Below are 13,855 nucleotides of genomic sequence, written 5' to 3' on the forward strand. Positions count from 1 at the left end.
TAAATGGTTATTTATATGAAATCATAATCATAGAATTATAATTTGCCCAAAGGTATTATATTTCTATATTCATGAAATAGTTGTTATATTACCCAAAGGTATGTAACCCTTTTGTTAAATGTATACAAGTGAATAATTGTTACTCACTTGTGAAATTGCCCTATTGAATATAATATTTCTATTATGATTTTATAAGTGAATAATTGTTCTCATTTATGGAGTGAATCGCTGGCATGTCGTTATTCAACCCAAAGGTGGGATACGATGATGCAATGGATTGCTCACTTAATGTTCAATTATTTTAGTAAATCTATTAAACAAGTTGGTTTGCTATACATTAAATTAGGAAATTTTTCTATGCCCAAAGGCTAGGACTATTTCGTTAATTTATTGTTTTAGCATATGAGTTCAGATTTACTATTTTACAGTAAGACAAAATAGCATCCATACACCTTATGTTAGTATTCTTGTTTTTAACTTGCATTTTATTCCAATAATTTGTAATTATTTTCTTATGCTGGCCATATTATTCCACTCTCTTGATTTTGGGTGCAAAATTAAATTAGCACACGTGAGTGTGAATCTCACCTTAATGTGTATGTGCTAATATAATGGTTGGATACAAATAGTGAGAGCAATTAATATTATTAATATGCTCATTAAATGTTGTATTCACATTAAGATGTATGGTTGTATCCACATTAAAATGTATGGTTGTATTCACATTAAGATGTATGGTTATTACCCTTAAAGTGATTAAAGTCAAAATTTTCATAAATGTGGTTGTGGAATTATAGTATAATTTTGACTAAACATCTTTTGAAATAGTGTGAATTAATTCTTGAATTTAAGGTGCAAACTGCTGATTTATTTATGGTAAATCCTGTGATTGATTTTTTGATAATTTCTTGAGCATTTCATTTTGAATTCTTTTTTGAAACTTTGAACTATTCAAAAATCTTTTATAATACACGTTGAAGAATATGGTTATTACTCACACTTAACCATGTGTATGTGAAAGAATAAGAGTAGTTTAAATTTGAGAGACGTGACACTTAAAGTTAATATTATGTCTCATAAATGTGGAAATGCAAATAGAGACAATAATGTTTTCATAAAGGATGAAAATATATATTAAAATAAATATATGTTGTCCTTATCTAGTCAGGAAAACATTGAAAGATTTGTCTTTATGATTGAAAATTATTTTGAAAGAATTTAATGGAATCCCTCATTTTATGACTATGAATGACACTAGATAAATTGTCTTATTTCACATAATTCACATTATCAATGCCTTTATGAATATTCAAGTGGATTATTTTTTCCCATAATAGAAAGTTGTTTTCAAAATATGTTTTGTCGCAATCTAGAATTCGCTTATTTTAAAATTAATAACTATTGAATACAATTTTAATATTGATTATTCAATAGGAGTTTTAAAATAATAAATTTATATTTCTAGATTTTCAAATGATGTATGAAATCGAACAAGCTCCATTTGTCTTATGTCACAATGTTGGCATTAAATGTGTTATTCATGTAAACTTATTAAGTTTGCCATGGGAGATTGAAATTTGTCTCCATAAATGTATTTAGATAAAATAAAAACTAAATGATTTTAAATTTTATCATTGCATATGTTTAGACTATATTACAGAAAGTTGACTGGTTAGATTGTTATGGATGGCGAAAAGAGTTTACTCTCTTAGTAGTCATAATACGATATTTATGAATTATTTTCTGCCAAATTGAAGTGGTTAAAGATATTTATTTATCTTATTTTTGATAACCATTCAAATTTAATATCTTTGTTCTTGTATTTTAAATGTTGTACAAGAGATGAAGATATAAACATATAAAAGGTAGAAAATAAAATTATAATGTCCTGTGTGCATAATTCTTGATATATAGCATTGATAAAGAATAAACAATGCTTAATTGACAAATTTTGAGTTATGTGTTTGTATCAAGAAATGAACATTTTTGGACATCATAAATAGCAGTTTGAATTTTTCTTTACTCCTGTATAGTGAAATCTTGAAATCATAATGATTTATTTTTCCTAATATATTCTTCATAATGTTTTAAGAAGAATGACATTAGCAAATCATTATATGTTAAGATTAGTGGGAATAACGTGTATTTGGTTTGTATATAGATAAAAATTTCTTCCATATTTTGGATAATAAGTAATTCTTATCTAAAACTATTAAGTGAAGGATATATGTAATACCTTTCATGTATTTGGTATTAATAGAGATAGAAAATGAATGTTTTGAACTATCTCATCTAGCCTTCACTAAAGAGTCTTTTTTAAGAATCTAAGATTGAATATTGTTTATTATATTTTGAAATAATTGCAAGTTGTATGGATGCTATAATACTATAATTAGGTACTCGTTGTTTGGCCTATATTTTGTCAATTTTGTACTATTGGTCATTCAACTTTGACACTTTTATTAAGATATATAAGGAAAAGTGGGAGTTGAATCGAGTAAATTGACATAAAGTTAGAATATTAATGACGAAATAGTTGCAACTACTTGAGTTCATTAGATTTGAGTTATGATCATTAATGTTACAACTTAAGCATGCCGACTAAGTTGTTGTTACGATCATATGACTTATAAAGAACTCATTAGCTTATTGTATATTTGCAATTATATTTCTAACTATTTGTGAATAATTAAGTCCATTATGTTTTGTTGAGACTTTCCACTATTGTATCTTTATAGAACTGTAAGTGCTTTAATGGATTTAAGCACATTAAAGTGAATCATGTATTACATTGTTCTATAAAATATGTCAAATTTAAGGTGTCCATTTGAGCATACCCATTAATGGAATATTGGTGCCAAAAGATTTTGCGAACATATAAGTTCAATGGGGTTTTACTATTATTGATGTTTGGACATATAAGTGTAAAATATTAAATCCTGTTGTTTGTGCACATTGTCATGAGAATTATGCACAGGATTAATATTTGGACCATTAAATGGACATCAAAGTTGTTGTCCATTTGTTCCTCATTAGGTTTATCTACATTAAGTTGTTAGAATTGTGATACATGGAAGGAAATATATTCAAATTGATATATGACCGCTATGATTCATTCTAACGACAGTGTAGGATAAACATAATTAAATGTTGTGGCCACTCTACTTTATTTATTTGATTCTGTACGGTTATTGTTTATGTGGTCATTTGTCCAAGTGGGAGAATGTTAGAATATTTATGTGGCCTACATGACCACATATGATATTTCCCGTTAATTAGAAGGATAAATAACCATATGAATAAATATGAATAACTAATTACAGAATTCTAATGAGAATAGATGACTGGAGGAAGTAGGGAGTCCCATATTCGTTGTATGTGGACGTATTATATGTGGTATTTTTATCTGATAATTACAGTGATTATTAAGTTGTATCTTATCATAATAAAGTATCATATATCTAAAGTAATTAGAGTCTATCACAATTCTATGATGGGAGGGATTGTGACTCTATAAATACTCTAGGGCTCCTGGTCCCTCTCACCACTCTGACATTCATTATTTTCACCCATCACTACAATAACATAATAGAGAGTCAGGTGAGAGAAGGCTAGACAGCAAAGGGTTATAGTTTACAACCTTGGTGATTGGAAGGCTTGCTGAAAGGGCTGTGAAATTCTTCTCCAAAATGTCTTCAATATCTCAAGGTATGTTAATCTAGAATTTATTTATTAATTATAATTTACAAATCATACTAAAGATCCTGCTCCTTATATCTAACACTGTTTCCTTTCAATTTCAAACCTCGGTTACAGGTCGATTTTCTAAGATATCTCGAACACTTGGTAGAAGTTGTTTTCATAATGAAACCTCTTTGTTTCTTGACCAATTTCTTTTAGTACGAGGATGATGTAAATCCCTCCCAAAATTTCTGCACTGCATTAGAGTTGTCTGAGTAGGCATCCCATTAGAATTTCATTTCCTGCTCCAAACATGTTACAGATTACTATTAATTAATGGTTGACTTGTTAAAATTTTCGATGATCAAGGAATCAGTGGACTGCTACATAGGATTTATTAACTTATTTTACTGGGGAGTTGGTAAAGGCATTGAAGTTTTATCCGCGGTTTACATGTATAATTTTGTTTTCATATTGCCCATTTGCTTTCTTATGCCTTTGGTTCACATGATTGGTCAGAGAGTCACGAAACCAAAAAAGCATAAATTACTCTTCTAGTTTTGTATTCTTTGATGTATGTCCTCATCTGTCAAAAGATATGAATTCCTCTGTGGTGGAGGCGTCTCCATGTAGTGAAAAGTTGGGTTGAAATCAAACTACTCGATAGTTAAATCGAATTCAGTCTGATAAATTAAATTACTCAGATATTTGAATCGAACTCGATTTGATAAAAGTTCCTTCGAATTTAGTTCGCTAACTAGTTTAGTTCAAACTCATTAGTGGATTAAGTTCCTTAAAGCATTGGACTAGTACTTGTAGTTATCATTAGAATAATTAATGTAATTAGTGATGTCTTTTTTTTTTTTAGTTAAGAACTATCATAAAGAGCTATTACTAATTATAAGAACATATGTAAATTAACTTTTTACAAATTATTAGGGATAAAAATGATAAAACTTTTTTCTAAATTCAACTGTGTACTATTCCAGCAGCCTGTTCACAGTTCACATCATTGTTCACCGAATAACCTCTAGTTTCTTCACTGACCCCCTTTTCATCCCTGCCCACAATAGACAGCATCAAAATATTATTATTATATATATATATATAATATTTTTTATGCTCTATACTTATTTCTAAAATTCGGTTTATCGTTAGAAAATTTCAAAAAGAAAAAAAAAAAAGGTAGCATTGTTTTAGGTAATGGGTGCCTTTTGTGATTGGCCTAGTATAATCAGTTTACTTGGCTTAGCAAAGTCATTTTTCAAAATTTGATCATAGGGGATACACATTTTGACATTAACTCCAAGATGATCATGCTTAAGTGAGATATAATAATCTATTTTCAATTATTAGTTCATTCAAGAATCCTTTATCTAATAATTTATTAGCTCGATCTTAACTTATTTCGAGTTTGAGTTGGAGTACACCAGTATTTGAGCTCGTGTCTCGTGGCGACCACCCTAATGTTAATTTTATATCATTGAACTTTAAAGGAAAATATAATTAATTCTCAACCATGATTAAAATAATAGATTGAGAACTTGCAATTAAAAAAAAAAATGGACGTAATGGTCGATGGATGCTATTCGTCTCTCTTCATCATCAGCTCCCTGTTTCCGACCACGATAGTTCCGCATGCACAAGTGTACTGAGTTTTGTAGTTTAGGTTTAATTTGTCTTATGTTCTAAAAAGGAATCGATCTGCTAGATTCTCATGAAATTACCTCCAAGCCAATTAGAGAATACATTGATGTCAGCTGAAAATTGACAACTTAATAGACGAGAATAATCACTTATATTAGCATATAGTATAAATACCTGGCATAAGAATATGCGAAAATTATGATGCATCCCCCCCCCCCCAATAGTTTAGTCTATTATTAGATGACCCTCGAAATATTTCAAAATATCTATATAATTCCCTACAAGGTGGAAATTTGAAGAAAAGTAATCTACATGAGTTCATTCATGTAACAATACAAAAAATTTGTGTGTTCCTAACATGGACACTAACCTAGATTTTAGCAAATCACAAAGATAATTTGCTTCAGTATATAGTCGTAAGCTACACATTATAAGAATTGTACGTGTATTTTAGTTAAAGTTACTGTAGGCACTATACTAATTTATGTGTTTATAACGTACGCAACTTATAGAAAAAGTGTAACTTGTGATCAAGCCAATTACATTGCAGATAAAAAAAAAAAAATCAGAATTCAAGTTTGCCTAAATTCCAGTGTCAATTTGTAGTTGCTTTTACGTTTTCAAGGAATATAATTAATCCTGAACTACATCAAGAAGGCACTAGAATCTTGAAAACAATCCAAAAGCTGGATTTGTGACGGTGAATCCTCCATCCAACATAAGATTGTGTCCACTCATGAACCTTGCCTCCTCACTAGCCAAATAAACAGCAGCATTGGCTAGATCTTCAGGCTTCAAGACCATCCCTTCAAGGTTTGTGTAAACTCTTGATTGTCCTTCTTCACCAAAATTGAAGAAGTTCTGAGACAGTGGTGTCAAAACAACATGAGAAGACAAGCAGTTGACTCTGATTCCATGCTTCCCAAGCTCTGCAGCAGCATTTCTTGTCAAGCCCACAACAGCATGCTTTGAACTCGAATATGAATGGGAGGTTATCCCTCCAATGCTTCCTGAAATGCTTCCCAGGTTAATGATGCTCCCACTTCGCGTTGGGATCATCACCCGGGCTGCATGTTTGATGCCTAGGAAAACACCTGAGAGATTAACACGCATCACACGTTCAAAATCGGAAAGATCGTTGTCTAGGATGCTAGTTTTTCCTTCATCTGCTATGCCAGCGTTGTTGATCATGATATCCAGCTTTCCATGCTCGTGAATGGTACTGTTAATTGCATTTTCAATATCTGATTCCTTGGTTACATCACAATAGAGAAAAGATGCATTTTCGGCGCCCAAATCGTCACATACAGATCGCCCCAGCTCTTCATTTATGTCAACACACACTACTTTAGCCCCATGATTGACGAACACTCTTGCCATACAAGCACCTATGCCTTGAGCTGCGCCAGTGATCAGAGCGACCTTACCTTCCAACCTTTAATATTTAGGAAAACAAAAGAGAAAGAGAAAAAAGCCGTGTCAGATCATTATCTTTCAAGAAAACGCAGGAGAAGGAATGAGAATCGGCAGCACTAGTACCTTTTGCCAACTTGAGCTTCTGATGAAAGATTAGCCATTATGTGATGATAACTCCTTTGTGAACTTGAGCTAGAAATGAGAGAGAAGTTGGTGTGTGTCTTTGCCAAAACCTAGCCCCATTTTATAGCCAAGCAACTTAACTACCATTAACAATAAAATATAAGAGGTTTACTAGCTGCCTTTTGTTGACCCCACCACCAGTGAGGTGCTGCCAGGCTTACTTTTTAATTCAAGTGGCCTTCATCTTCAAGGATCATGCTGAATTTGAGACAACATGTCATTTGAGAATGCTTTAGTGGTATTAATTATAGGTGGGTTTTTTCTATTAGAATTGTAACACTTTTGCCAACCAAAAAAAAAAAACAGTTTAGAAGAAAAAAAGAATATCTCGCCCACTTCTTTTTTGGTGACCTTATGTCCATAAAACGAGCTTTTTTTTTTCTTGCAGTCTTGTATTGAGACTATGTCTAATATTCTAGCATTATTGGGACTGTTAGTTTTCTCAAGTTAGAAGTTTTACTGCAATTAGGCATCCAATTTTCCTAATTTGTCATATTAACATAGTCAAATATACTGCATATATCTCAATAGGTACGCCTGCATAACAGTTGCAATCTTCATAGATTTCATTGTCAGTTTTCACGTTATGTAAAAGGACATGTCCTCAACTGGCCAAGGTGACTTGTGGCTTTGCCATAACTTCCAGTATTCGGGTTGGTTCCTGCAATCATATTATACATTTGAAGGTTGTTGAGCAATGTCCATGGAGTTTCCTGGTTGGAAACTAGTTTGACCAAAAACCTTTATCTCATGGCAAGATCCATATAATATACCAAATTGGAAAGATCCTCAAACCTGAACCTGTGCCCCCTTCTTGTAAAAAGACAAGAATATAAAACAAGAAGCACATATTTCCTGTTCAGATGAATTATGCACCAAGGCATTTAGATAAGAGAACAATGCGTCCCACTTGGCTGTTGAAGTCATTGTATAGCTGCACCACTCGCATGTCTAAAAATAAATCTCATTTCTTCCTGATGACCTAATGAATTAATTAAGCAGTCAAGAATTGAGATGCAATGCATCTATTGGTTTCTACACTTGCATGTGAAATTGATGTCTTTTGTAGAACTGGCAACATAAACAAATGCACAAGATGGAGATTAGCTACCAAGCTTTTGGACTATTCCAAATTATTGCCAAATTTTAATCTTCTAGTCCTCTGTCTTTCGCTATTACTTCTATTCAACATCCAAGTTACCCATGTTTCTTATTTACTTCTGGCAGCTAGTTATGTTCAAACAAAAGTAATTTCGCTAAGGATATTTCTATTTTATTATATTTTGTTGTTGATCATAAAATAACTAAAACTTCTTTTTAACAAATACATAGAAATGCTTGTGAAGAGAGTTGGAGCCTCTAGCTCCCAATCATAAAATCCAGTATTTGTCTTGCATAAGATCAAGTATTCCTTACTGGTCCATTCAATTTTCAAATTTGGACTTGTTGGAGAAGCGACTTGGAATTGTTTATCAAATTTCCATGTAGATTCCGAATATGTCCTCATTTTCCTTTGTATTTGGCCAAATAAGGCTAGATATCAAGTCGAAGATGGCAATTCCACCACAGTCGTACAAGTCCTTCGCCAAATCCTTTTAATCTTACAGTAAAAATTCTTTGAAATGAGAGAGTTCAAATCAGTGATGAACTTGGCACGAATCCTCCAAATTTTTACAGCAAAATGGTGTACTCTAATAGCATTTTTCTAGCTATTTTGAAAACCTAATTAGCATTAAGTTGTCAAGTGTTATATATCGATGAACAATTCATAGCATTTGTTTGGTCCAATTCATATGTTGAATGAGATCCTGAGGCGCTTTACCAAAATGAGAAAAATGCCCTAAAATTTTAACCCACTCGTCACGCAAATGGCTGGTTCTATTGTGGTTCCAAAAATTAGAAATCTTGAATTTTAATTAATTCTCTCGTCCCCTCCTCATTTCTTGAATCTCACCTCTCCCCTACTAGGAAAAAAAAACCGTTAGCTTTGGGTACCGAAACAGATGGGACGGCCATAGTTATACATTTTCAAAAAGGGGAAAATATATACAATTGGCTTAACTATTGAAAAGCCAAAAATATCCAAACGTGAAAGTTTGCAAGCCAGTTCAGATGTCGTCGACACCTTCAATAATGGTGTAAAATGGGATCACAGGACCTTTTTTTTAGGAGTTCAGAAGTTACTTGAAAATAATTGCGTAGTCTAATCCGAACTAAGCTACCAAACAAACTCTATTTCGACTTCAAAGCCATAAGACCCAAATTAAAAATATCTAAGATTTTAGATTTGACAAATGAAATCTGAGAAAGAACAAAGGAAAAAAATTTTAACCGAGAAGTTCTATTAAAAGAGAAAAACTGCTCATTAGAATCGGACAGAATAAGGAACCAATATGATATGATCGAAATTGATTCATAGTTCTGCGTTTTCCTTTGGGGAGAAAAAAATTTGTTGGGCCACTAAATCTTTGTAATCATATAATTTTGTTTGAGGTTAAAAGAAATTTCAATTTATGATTGTTGAAATAACTAATTTACGCATAACTTTTGATTTAGATGCACATACTCATAATTACTTTCGCATATATTGAGACTTTGACTTAATTACATTTCTTCCTGAAACACTAACCCTCCAGCGTCAATAAAATGCTGGAACTCCTCTATTTATTTATTTCTTTTCTTGTTTTCCTAGTGATTCTTGTCTTTATTCTTCTATCGGTAAATGACTACGACAGTCCCTCAAATTTTAATAATAATTCTATTTGATCTCTCAATTTTTAAAAGTTCTTATTCAGTCTCTCAACTTATAAATTTGGTTTTGAGTCCCCAAACAAAACATAAATAGTTTAATTTTCACATTACCCCCTCAAGTTTGATTTAATATCTATTTTTCTATTCGAAGTTTAAAAATAAGGCATATTATCCCCTTTAATATTTTTGTTTTAACTATGTAATATCCAGAACCATGTTTAGGGATGGCAACGGGGCGGGGGATGGGGGAGGGGTCCTACAAACTCCTCCCGCCCCCGCCTCATCCCCCATCCCCCGCTCCCCCCGCCCCGCCCCGCTTCCCCCGCGGGGTTAATAAAAAATTGTTATATAATTTTATTATGGTTAAATTTTAGCAAATAATCAAGTACTAAAATATCAACACATCATCAAATTATTATTCATTGTAATTTTACAATTGAAACTTATAAAAACAATCAAATAAAAATTATTTGAATACAATCCAACATGATGAAATAAATATAACTAAAGTAGTCAAGTTTTCACTTTTGGCACAAATACAATCACTAATTCAGTATTGTGCTTGTGCTTTTTTTAAGAAAAAAATGTATTGTATTAAGTGTAATCAGGGATTTAGTATAAATGTATTAGTAAATTTAGTATAACCAATTAATAATTTGTATTAGTACATATATATAATTATTAGTATAATTAATAATATCAATTATATTATATATACTAATAGACATTATATAATATATATAACTAATAATATCATTATCATAAGTTTATAACTAATTAAATTATATATTATATATAATTATATACATATATATTTTATATATTTATTTTTTTAAAACGGGTGACGGGGTGGGGGTACACTCTCCTGCCCCGTTTCTAAGCGGGGGGAAAAAAATTTCCCCCGTCCCCGCCCCAACCCCCTCCCCATTAGCCCCCCGCGGGACGGGTGCCTGCGCCCCATTGTCATCCCTAACCATGTTTCTCTATCGTTATATTATTTGCCTAAAAATCATAGCAGAAAGTTTTTTTTGTTGCAATATCGTTTTTAAGTAAGTTAATTGTTGTAGCACTATATTCATGTAAACTAAGTGTACAGCATTCGCCAAAAAAAAAAAAAGAAAGAAGCAAATTATGAGTGCAAAAAGCCAAAACGAAGACAGAAAAGTTAAAATTCATATGTAGCTACAATCAATTTATTGTTTCGTCTACTTTTTACGTATCCTAAAGTACATAAATAATTCTAAAGACGAAGTCTGCACTAGAATCTTGAAAACAATCCAAAAGCAGGATTTGTGACAGTGAATCCTCCATCTAACATGAGATTGTGTCCACTCATGAACCTTGCCTCATCACTTGCCAAATAGACAGCAGCATTGGCTAAATCTTCAGGCTTCAAAACCATCCCTTCAAGGTTTGTGTAAACTCTTGATTGTCCTTCTTCACCAAAATTGAAGAAATTCTGAGACGATGGTGTCAAAACAACATGAGAAGACAAGCAGTTGACTCTGATTCCATGCTTCCCAAGCTCTGCAGCAGCATTTCTTGTCAAGCCCACAACAGCATGCTTTGAACTCGAATATGAATGGGAGGTTATCCCTCCAATGCTTCCTGAAATGCTTCCCAGGTTAATGATGCTCCCACTTCGCGTTGGGATCATCACCCGGGCTGCATGTTTGATGCCTAGGAAAACACCTGAGAGATTAACCCGCATCACACGTTCAAAATCGCAAAGATCGTTGTCTAGGATGCTAGTTTTTCCTTCATCTACTATGCCAGCATTGTTGATCATGATATCCAGCTTTCCATGCTTGTTAATGGTATGATTAATTGCATTTTCTATATCAGATTCTTTGGTTACATCGCAGTAGAGAAAAGAAGCATTCTCGGTGCCCAAATCATCACAAACAGATCGCCCCAGCTCTTGATTGATATCAACACAGACTACTTTGGCCCCATGATGGACGAATTCTCTTGCTATACAAGCACCTATTCCTTGAGCTGCACCAGTGATCAGAGCCACTTTACCTTCCAATCTTTCAAAAACGAGGAAAAAAAGGAATGAGGTCAGATCATCTTGAAGAATATGCAGGAGAAGTAATGAGAATTACCAGCATGAACAATACCTTTTGGCCACTTGAGCTTTTGATGAAAGATCAGCCATTATGCAGATATTGACTATCCCTTTGTAAACTTTGTGCTAGACAATGGGAATGAAGTTTAGATGTCTTTGCCAAAATGTAGACCCATTTTATAGCCAAGTAATTGACCTAACTACCGTTGGGAATTAAATGTAAAAGGTCTATTAGATTAATTAAGTCATTAGACGTTTGATTATGATGTAAGGATTCCATTACGTACCGGGCTCCAATTTTCAATTTAAGTGGTGCCCAAAAGAAGATATAATTATGAATTTAATAAAATGCAATATAACGCTTTCTGACACATTGCTGGAATCATAGACGTATTATAATCATAGACTTCTTTGTTGCTTCTACTCATGTCAGGACACTTGTCTCTTGCCGTCTTGGACTGAAGAGATGTAAACTACCATCATTCGGACCATTAGTTTTCTCAAATCCTATACTTTGACCGCTAAACTTCCACAATTTTTTTGACACACTACTATATTAAAAAAAAATAGATAACATAACGTGCATAATATTGTCAGTGAAAGTCCTCTTAAATGAGATGCTTGTTACCAGTTAAAAATGTTGTCACTGATGATCCATTTTCCGGTAATAAGTAGGAAATGATACTTGCAATCTCCTTACAAATTTCATTGCCAATATTTTTAACGTTGGGCAAAAGGACGTGTCCTTGACTTGCCCAATGTGACTAATAACTCCTCCTTTTTTATAAAAAAAAAGTTTAGATGAATTTTGCTCCGATCACTATTATGGATTTGGACAATCTCCTGTTGGAATCATAGATTGCTTGTAGGAGTTCTTACAGATTACTCACCAACACATCTCTAGTATCAACAGCGAAATTCAAACATACGATCTTTTGCGGAAAAAATAATTCGTTTTTACCAACCAAACCAACTTGAGATGGGGACTAATAACACTTCCACGTGCTATCATATATTGGAGGGGTTTTCAAACTATGTCCAATCTATGTCCATAGAAAGTTCGAGGGGAATTACGTTTTGACACGGTCCCGAACAAGTTCCATGCCACATAGTACGCTTAATTGTAAAGATTCTCAAACCTTAACCTGTAACTCCTCCTTGTAAAAAGACAAGAGTTTAACAAATATGAAACACACTTTTCCTGGTTAAATTGCATCAACTGGTTGTACGAGTCATAGTTGTACCGCTTTCGCGTGAATGTGATATCTAAATATGAAACTCATTCTTTCATATGGTCTGATGAGTTAATTAAACAGCGAACTTGAGATACAATGCATCGATTGCGTGTAGAAGCCGTGGCATTTGAATGTGATGCCGAAACTAATCCAATCAGATCATATTTTAGGCACTAATGGAGGGATGAATGTGTTCAAAAGCCAAAAGTAGGTGACTGCATGCAAGGGTATTCTATTGCAACCAAACTAGGTCATGGCTGGATATCAAAGAAGCAGCAAGAGTGACGACAAAAGTTAGGCGGTTGAACGGCTATTAGTCAAATCAAATCTATTATTATTTTCAGCGTGTTAAATGGGATTCTTTTCTTTTCTTTTTTTCTTTTAACCATTAAATGGGATTCATCTGTTTACTAAGTTTTGAACATATTTTTCTAGTATTAGGAGAAAAAGGATTTTGGATTCAATTCCTCTTTTTACCATCTCGTTTCTTAAATTTTATCATTTCCCTATTTACACGGAAAAAGAAAAAAAAAAAAGGGGGTATTAGGAGAATATGGGAGTTAGGGGAGGAAGAAATGAGGAATGAGAAATAGGACGAAGGAATTAAACTAATTTAAAACAAAACATAAAGGAAATCTGTAATTTCTCTTTCCAAATATTTGATAAGGAAGGCCCTTCCCAGTTCCCATAGGAATACGTTAATTATAACTAACCAAAATTTGTACTTCTTGAACAATTTGCCCACCAAGTTTTTGACAGATCTGTATGCCACATTGAATTATTGATAGTACTGGAAATCGAGAAAGCTTCTCTAATTTCAATCTAACATGTTTTTGCCATAAAGGCATTGAACAAATTCAGTCTGTTGTTT

General features: G+C 32.9%; 2 protein-coding genes across 2 annotated transcripts; both read right to left on the reverse strand.

The window, feature by feature from the left end:
- Nucleotides 1-5,988: 5,988 nt before the first annotated feature.
- LOC113773661 (secoisolariciresinol dehydrogenase-like) lies at nt 5,989-6,905 on the reverse strand. Its single transcript, XM_027318291.1, has 2 exons — nt 6,868-6,905; nt 5,989-6,763 (listed from the first exon to the last, which is right to left on the reverse strand). The coding sequence occupies exons 1-2, from the start codon at nt 6,903-6,905 to the stop codon at nt 5,989-5,991; spliced, it is 813 nt and encodes a 270-aa protein (XP_027174092.1).
- Nucleotides 6,906-10,814: 3,909 nt separating this feature from the next.
- LOC113776151 (secoisolariciresinol dehydrogenase-like) lies at nt 10,815-11,884 on the reverse strand. Its single transcript, XM_027321251.1, has 2 exons — nt 11,802-11,884; nt 10,815-11,711 (listed from the first exon to the last, which is right to left on the reverse strand). Exons 1-2 carry the CDS (start codon nt 11,837-11,839, stop codon nt 10,937-10,939), a joined length of 813 nt encoding a protein of 270 aa, XP_027177052.1. The 5' UTR covers nt 11,840-11,884; the 3' UTR covers nt 10,815-10,936.
- Between the last annotated feature and the right edge of the window lie 1,971 nt (nt 11,885-13,855).

This window comes from Coffea eugenioides, chromosome 6 (assembly GCF_003713205.1).
Source record: "Coffea eugenioides isolate CCC68of chromosome 6, Ceug_1.0, whole genome shotgun sequence".
Classification (NCBI taxonomy): domain Eukaryota; kingdom Viridiplantae; phylum Streptophyta; class Magnoliopsida; order Gentianales; family Rubiaceae; genus Coffea; species Coffea eugenioides.